Source organism: Triticum aestivum, chromosome 3D, assembly GCF_018294505.1.
Source record: "Triticum aestivum cultivar Chinese Spring chromosome 3D, IWGSC CS RefSeq v2.1, whole genome shotgun sequence".
Lineage (NCBI taxonomy): Eukaryota > Viridiplantae > Streptophyta > Magnoliopsida > Poales > Poaceae > Triticum > Triticum aestivum.
Genome location: NC_057802.1, coordinates 569,914,789 through 569,923,582, shown reverse-complemented (window position 1 = coordinate 569,923,582; position 8,794 = coordinate 569,914,789). Strand labels below are relative to the sequence as shown.

Sequence of the window (8,794 nt, the reverse complement as noted above, 5' to 3'; positions counted from 1 at the left end):
CACTCTTTCCTTTCGTTGCTATGCATCACCATGATCTTGCGTGTGCGTAGGAATTTTTTTGAAATTACTACGTTCCCCAACAGTGGCATCTGAGCCAGGTTTATGCGTAGATGTTATATGCAGGAGTAGAACACAAGTGAGTTGTGGGCGATACAAGTCATACTGCTTACCAACATGTCATACTTTGGTTCGGCGGTATTGTTGGATGAAGCGGCCCGGATCGACATTACGCGTACGATTACGCGAGACTGGTTCTACCGACGTGCTTTGCACACAGGTGGCTGGCGGGTGTCAGTTTCTCCAACTTTAGTTGAACTGAGTGTGACTATGCCTGGTCCTTGAGAAGGTTAAAACAGCACTAACTTGACGAACTATCATTGTGGTTTTGATGGGTAGGAAAGAACGGTTCTTGCTCAGCCCGTAGCAGCCACGTAAAACTTGCAACAACAAAGTAGAGGACGTCTAACTTGTTTTTGCAGGGCATGTTGGGATGTGATATGGTCAAGACATGATGCTATATTTATTGTATGAGATGATCATGTTTTGTAACCGAGTTATCGGCAACTGGCAGGAGCCATATGGTTGTCGCTTTATTGTATGCAATGCAATCGCCCTGTAATTGCTTTACATTATCACTAAGCGGTAGCGATAGTCGTAGAAGCAATAGTTGGCGAGACGATAACGATGCTACGGTGGAGATCAAGGTGTCGCGCCGGTGACGATGGTGATCATGACGGTGCTTCGAAGATGGAGATCACAAGCACAAGATGATGATGGCCATATCATATCACTTATATTGATTGCATGTGATGTTTATCCTTTATGCATCTTATTTTGCTTTGATTGACGGTAGCATTATAAGATGATCTCTCACTAAATTTCAAAATAAAAGTGTTCTCCCTGAGTATGCACCATTGCCAAAGTTCGTCGTGCCGAGACACCACGTGATGATCGGGTGTGCTAAGCTCTACGTCAATCTACAACGGGTGCAAGCCAGTTTGTCACACGCAGGATACTCGGGTTAAACTTGACGAGCCTAGCATATGCAGATATGGCCTCGGAACACTGAGACCGAAGGTCGAGCGTGAATCATATAGTAGATATGATCAACATTGTGATGTTCACCGTTGAAAACTACTCCATCTCACGTGATGATCGGACAAGGTTTAGTTGATTTGGATCACGTGATCACTTAGATGATTAGAGGGATGTCTATCTAAGTGGGAGTTCTTAAGTAATATGATTAATTGAACTTAAAAGTATCATGAACTTAGTCCTGCTAGTATTAGCATATCTATGTTGTAGATCAATAGCTCGCGTTTAGCTCCCCTGTTTTATTTTGATATGTTCCTAGAGAAAACTAAGTTGAAAGTTGTTAGTAGCAATGATGCGGACTTGGTCCGTGATCTGAGGATTAACCTCATTGCTGCACAGAAGTATTATGTCCTTAATGCACCGCTAGGTGACAGAACTATTGCAGGAGCAGATGCAGACGTTATGAACGTTTGACAAAAGCTCGGTATGATGACTACTTGATAGTTTAGTGCATCATGCTTTACGGCTTAGAATCGGGGCTTCAAAGACGTTTTTGAAACGCCACGGGGCATATGAGATGTTCCAAGAGTTGAAATTGGTATTTCATACTCATGCCCGTGTCGAGAGGTATGAGACCTCTGACAGTACTTTGCCTAATGGATGGAGGAGAATAGCTCAACTAGTGAGCATGTGCTCATATTGTCTGGGTACTACAATTGCTTGAATCAAGTGGGAGTTAATCTTCCAGATAAGATAGTAATTGACAAAGTTCTCTAGTCACTATCACCAAGTTACTAGAACTTAGTGATGAACTATAATATGCAAGGGATGACGAAAACAATTCCCAAGCTCTTCGCGATGCTAAAATCGGCGAAGGTAGAAATCAAGAAAATATCAAGTGTTGATGGTTGACAAGACCACTAGTTTCAAGAAAAAGGGTAAAGGGAAGAAAGGGAACTTCAAGAAGAACGACAAGTAAGTTGCTACTCAAGTGAAGAAGCCCAAATCTGGACCTAAGCCTGAGATTAAGTGCTTCTACTGCAAAGGGACTGGTCACTGGAAGCGGAAACTACCCAAGTAATTGGCGGATAAGAAGGATGGCAAAGTGAACAAAGGTATATTTATATATACATGTTATTGATGTGTACTTTACTATTGTTTATTGCAACCCCTCGGTATTTGATACTGGTTCAGTTGCTAAAAGTAGTAACTCGAAACGGAAGTTGCAGAATGAACATAAACTAGTTAAGGGTGAAGTGACGATGTGTGTTGGAAGTAGTTCCAAGATTGATATGATCATCATCGCACACTCGCTATACTTTCGGGATTAGTGTTGAACCTAAATAAATATTATTTGGTGCTTGCATTAAGCATGAATATGATTTGATCATGTTTATTGCAATACGGTTATTCATTTAAAGTCAAATAATAATTATTGTTCTGTTTACATGAATAAAACCTTCAATGGTCATACACCCAAGGTGAATGGTTTATTGAATCTCGATTGTAGTGATACACATATTCATAATATTGAAGCCAAAAGATACAAAGTTAATAATGATAGTGCAACTTATTTGTGGCACTGCCGTTTAGGTCATATTGGTGTAAAGCGCATGAAGAAAATCCATGCAGATGGGCTTTTAGAATCACTTGATTATGAATCAGTTGATGCTTGCGAACCATGCCTCATGGGCAAGATGACTAAGACTCCGTTCTCCGGAACAATGGAGCGAGCTACTGACTTATTGGAAATAATACATACTGATGTATGCGATCTGATGAGTGTTGAGGCTCACGGCGGGTATCGTTATTTTCTAACCTTCACAGATGATTTGAGCAGATATGGGTATATCTTCTTGATGAAACATAAGTCTGGAACATTTGGAAAGTTTAAAAGAATTTCAGAGTGAAGTAGAAAATCATCGTAACAAGAAAATAAAGTTTCTACGATTCTGATCGTGGAGGAGAATATTTGAGTTACGAGTTTGGTCTTCATTTGAAGCAATGCGGAATAGTTTCGCAACTCACGCCACCTGGAATACCATAGCATAATGGTGTGTCCGAACATCATAACCGTACTTTATTAGATATGGTGCACTCTATGATGTCTCTTACCGATTTACCACTATCCTTTTGGGGTTATACATTAGAGACAACTGCATTCACGTTAAATAGGGCACCATCTAAATCTGTTGAGACGACACTATATGAACTCTGGTTTGGCAAGAAACCAAAGTTGTCGTTTCTTGAAGTTTGGGGTTGCGATGCTTATGTGAAAAAGTTTCATCCTGATAAGCTCAAACCCAAATCGGAGAAATGTGTCTTCATAGGATACCCAAAGGAAACTGTTGGGTACACCTTCTATCACAGATCCGAAGGCAAGACATTTGTTGCTAAGAATCGATCCTTTCTAGAGAAGGAGTTTCTCTCAAAAGAAGTGAGTGGGAGGAAAGTAGAACTTGATGAGGTAACTGTACCTGCTCCTTTATTGGAAAGTAGTTCATCACGGAAACCGGTTCCTGTGACACCTACACCAATTAGTGAGGAAGCTAATGATATTGATCATGAAACTTCAGATCAAGTTACTACCGAAACTCGTAGGTCAACCAGAGTAAGATCCACACTAGAGTGGTACGGTAATCCTATTCTGGAACTCATGTTACTTGACTATGACGAACCTACGAACTATGAAGAAGCGATGGTGAGCCCAGATTCCGCGAAATGGCCTGAGGCCATGAAATCTGAGATGGGATCCATGTATGAGAACAAAGTGTAGGACTTTGGTTGACTTGCCCGATTATCGGCAAGCCGTAGAAAATAAATGGATCTTCAAGAGGAAGACGAACGCTGATAGTAGTGTTACTATCTACAAAGCTAGACTTGTCGACAATGGTTTTGACAAAGTTCAAGGTGTTGACTACGATGAGATTTTGTCACTCGTAGCGATGCTTAAGTCTGTCCGAATCATGTTAGCAAATTGCCACATTTTATGAAATCTGGCAAATGGATGTCAAAAATACATTCCTTAATGGATTTCTTAAAGAAGAGTTGTATATGATACAACCAGAAGGTTTGTCGATCTTAAAGGTGCTAACAAAATGTGCAAGCTCCAGCGATCAATCTATGGACTGGTGCAAGCATCTCAGAGTTGGAATATACGCTTTGATGAGTTGATCAAAGCATATAGTTTTATAGACTTGCGGTCAAGCCTGTATTTACAAGAAAGTGAGTGGGAGCACTACAACATTTTTGATAAGTATATGTGAATGACATATTGTTGATCGGAAATAATGTAGAATTTTCTGTAAAGTATAAAGGAGTATTTGAAAGGAGTTTTCCAAAGAAAGACCTCGGTGAAGCTACTTACATATTGAGCATCAAGATCTATAGAAATAGATCAAGACGCTTGATAAGTTTTTTCAATGAGTACATACCTTGACAAGATTTTGAAGTAGTTCAAAATGGAATAGTCAAAGAAAGAGTTCTTACCTGTGTTACAAGGTGTGAAATTGAGTAAGACTCAAAGCCCGACCACGGCAGGAGATAGAAAGAGAATGAAAGTCATTCACTATGCCTCAGCCATAGGTTTTATGAAGTATGTCATGCTGTGTACCAGATCTATTGTGTACCTCACCAAGAGTTTGGCAAGAGGGTACAATAGTGATCTAGGAGTAAATCACTGGACAGCGGTCAAAATTATCCTTAGTGGAATAAGGAAATATTTCTCGGTTATGGAGGTGATAAGGAGTTCGTCGTAAAGAGTTACGTCGATGCAAGCTTTGACACCGATCTGGATGACTCTAAGTCTCGATCTAGATACATATTGGAAGTGGGAGCTATTAGCTAGAGTAGCTCCGTGCAGAGCATTATAGACATAGAAATTTACAAAATACTTACAGATCTGAATGTGACAGACCCGTTGACTAACATTATCTCACAAGCAAAACATGATCACACCTTAGTACTCTCTGGGTGTTAATCATATAGCGATGTGAACTAGATTACTGACTCTAGTAAACCCTTTGGGTGTTGGTCACATGTCGATGTGAACTATGGGTGGTAACCACATAAAGATGTGAACTATTGATGTTAAATCACATGGCGATGTGAACTAGATTATTGACTCTAGTGCAAGTGGGAGACTGAAGGAAATATGCCCTAGAGGCAATAATAAAGTTATTATTTATTTCCTTATTTCATGATAAATGTTTATTATTCATGCTAGAATTGTATTAACCGGAAACTTGATACATGTGTGAATACATAGACAAAACAGAATGTCACTAGTATGCCTCTACTTGACTAGCTCGTTGAATCAAAGATGGTTAAGTTTCCTAGCCATAGACATGAGTTGTCATTTGATTAACGGGATCACATCATTAGGAGAATGATGTAATTGACTTGGCCCATTCCGTTAGCTTAGCACTTGATCGTTTAGTATGTTGCTATTGCTTTCTTCATGACTTATACATGTTCCTATGACTATGAGATTATGCAGCTCCTGTTTACCGGAGGAACACTTTGTGTGCTATCAAACGTCACAATGTAACTGGGTGATTATAAAGGTGCTCTACAGGTGTCTCCGAGGTACTTGTTGAGTTTGCGTATTTCGAGATTAGGATTTGTCACTCCGATTGTAGGAGAGGTATCTCTGGGCCCTCTCGGTAATGCACATCACTATAAGCCTTGCAAGCAATGTGAATAATGAGTTAGTTGCGGGATGATGCATTACATAATGAGTAAAGCGACTTGACAGTAACGAGATTGAACTGGGTATTGAGATACCGACGATCGAATCTTGGGCAAGTAACATACCGATGACAAAGGGAACAACGTATGTTGTTATGCGGTTTGACCGATAAAGATATTCGTAGAATATGTAGGAGCCAATATGAGCATCCAGGTTCCGCTATTGGTTATTGACCGGAGATGTGTCTCGGTCATGTCTACATAGTTCTCGAACCCGTAGGGTCCGCACGCTTAACGTTCGGTGACGATTTGTATTATGAGTTATGTGATTTGATGTACCGAAGGTAGTTCGGAGTCCCGGATGAGATCAGGGACATGACGAGGAGTCTCGAAATGGTCGAGATGTAAAGATCGATATATTGGACGACTATATTCGGACATCGGAAAGGTTCCGAGTGATTATTATTTTTAGAAAAAATAAAAAAACTTTTTTTAGGGAAGGAATCAGTTTTTTTTGCTTGGAAGCAGTTTTTTTAAGAGAAGTGAAAAGTCTGTTTTTTAGGGTAATAAGGGGGAAAAGTCTTTTTTTAGACAGGAAAAGTCTGTTATAAGTTTGCACGTTTGAGGGCTATTATACTATACTAGGCCCAGAGTCAGAATTTGCAGACGCACCTGCGCTAAGCCGAAAGATCTTCTCGTTCCCTATGTCTCAAAAAAAAAATCTTCTCGTTCCCCTCGCCGCCGCCACCATCTCACAATTCGTCTTCCCAGTTCCCAGCCACCGACCATGGAGGAGGCCCCAAGTTCGCAGGCGCGGAGGAGGGCTCTGTGAGTAGGGAATGTGAGAAGGCAATACACCACAGTGCATGCCGATCCATTAGCTCTGCATATATACAGTTTCAGAGAACAGCCGTTGTGCAGTCGTGCACAGGTGGAGATCGTGCGCCTAGTGCGCAGAGAGGGGGAAGACTAGGTCGTGTATACAAAGGGCTGGGTCAACCAGTGGATATCCGCTGACACCCCGCCGCAGGTTGAGCGTCCGGTGGCTGGATGCACAAGCTGGACCGAAATTCTTCAAATGCAGCTGTAGGTAGCCCCTTTGTCATCACGTCGGCGAACTGCTGCGTGGTTGGGACGTGTAGAACGCGAAGCTCGCCAAGTGCCACCTTCTCCCGAACAAAATGTATGTCGAGTTCGATGTGCTTGGTACGCCGGTGATGGACAGGGTTGGCCGCCATGTAGACACTGGAGATGTTGTCACAGTACACGACCGTGGCCTTGGGGACGTCGACGCGCAGCTCTCCCAGAAGTTGCCTGAGCCAGCAACACTCGGCAACCACGTTGGCGACAGCACGATATTCGGCCTCCGCACTCGATCTGGACACCGTGGCTTGACGCTTTGAGGACCAAGAGATCAGAGCATCGCTCTGATACCATGTGACTAGGGAATGTGAGAAGGCAATACACCACAGTGCATGCCGATCCATTAGCTCTGCATATATACAGTTTCAGAGAACAACCGTTGTGCAGTCGTGCACAGGTGGAGATCGTGCGCCTAGTGCGCAGAGAGGGGGAAGACTAGGTTGTGTATACAGAGGGCTGAGTCAACCAGTGGATATCCGCTGACAGGCTCTCCTCCTTGGCCTCCCGGATGAGATCGTCATCTGGGAGATTCTCGCCCGTCTTGACCCCAAATCTCTCCTCCGCTGCCGCGCCGTCCACCGCGCCTGGCGCTGCACCACGTCCAGCCGCAGCTTCCTCCTTGCCCGCCACGCCCGCCAGCCCACCCTTCCCACTTTATCCTGCAACGAATGCCATCTCGGCGTCCGGTGCCGTGACATCCTCGTCTTTGACCACCGGGCTGCCACCGACGCCCATCTCCACAGCGTCGCCTGGCTTGACGATGCCTTCCACCTGGAGGCCTCCTGCGACGGACTCCTCATCCTCTCCAAGTTTAACATGACTGCCTCTGGAACCTCCTTCTCGGTCTGCAACCCGGCCACGCGTGAGCATGCTCTCCTCGGGCCACCACGGGACTTCAAGATTTTGGGGATGTACCCACACCGACCTACCGGCGAGCACCGGTTGTTGCTGAAACAGAGGAGGTTGAATCTCATAGCTAAATACCCAATTGGCTGCTATGTCTTCGTGTTGGGCTCCAACCAGCCACCTAGGTACATCGGGTGGCCGGAGGCAGCGTCAGGGATCTTCAACGTACCTGTACGGGTGCGCGATAGCCTGCACTGGTACCCAGTGCATTACCCGAGTGAAAACAATCCACTGGACTGTCGTACTGAAAGCCAACTGGTAATAGTATTTGACACCATAGCAGAGTCATTCGGCCAGATGCATGCTCCAATTGTTCCCACCAACTCATATCTCTTTGAGATGAGTGGCACACTTGGCATCCATAGTCGTGACCATGCCAAGGAAATTATTGATATATGGGTGTTGCAGGACTACGAAAGCGAGGCTTGGGATTTAAAGTACCGACTCAAATTGCCGGTTGTAGAAATCAGGAAGGAGTTTCAAGGTTGTCGTGACTGTTGTGATTTCGACGTTGTTTCGGTGGATGGTGACGTGCTCTTGCTGCTCAATTTTGCTTCGTGGCTATTTCATGTTGATAGTGATGGCAAGTTGATTAACAGTTTCTATCGCAGTCGCCAAGAACTCAGCATGTCTGAATGTCGGCTCAAACAAAGTCTTGTTCAGCATACCTTCTTTCCGGCTCTAGAAGGCTATTCGGTGAATGCTTCGCCTTTCATCGGACCTATCTAGTGAGGTGGTGCTTCTTAGTGTTCTAGCTGTAATATACTTAGGAGCTGCAATATCTATAAATTGGATCAAGTATGAACCTGCTGGCAGCTTCTTCTTTTGGCGATGATGTATACCATTTATGACCGGACTGAAGTGAATACTGATGTGTTGATGCTGAAATTATGAAATAATGTTGCTTTCCTTTTTAGATATACTAGCAAAAGAGCCCGTGCGTTGCAACAGGAGAGAAAACATAACACACGCTCTTAACTCAACAACCATCACTCAAGACCACAATAGGTCCATCTCCTTT

At 43.5% G+C, this 8,794-nt stretch overlaps 1 protein-coding gene across 1 annotated transcript; it reads left to right on the top strand.

The window, feature by feature from the left end:
• The first annotated feature begins 6,941 nt into the window (after nucleotides 1-6,941).
• On the top strand, nucleotides 6,942-8,502 carry LOC123076542 (uncharacterized). Its single transcript, XM_044498732.1, has 2 exons — nucleotides 6,942-7,064; nucleotides 7,354-8,502. The coding sequence occupies exons 1-2, from the start codon at nucleotides 6,942-6,944 to the stop codon at nucleotides 8,500-8,502; spliced, it is 1,272 nt and encodes a 423-aa protein (XP_044354667.1).
• Nucleotides 8,503-8,794: the final 292 nt, after the last annotated feature.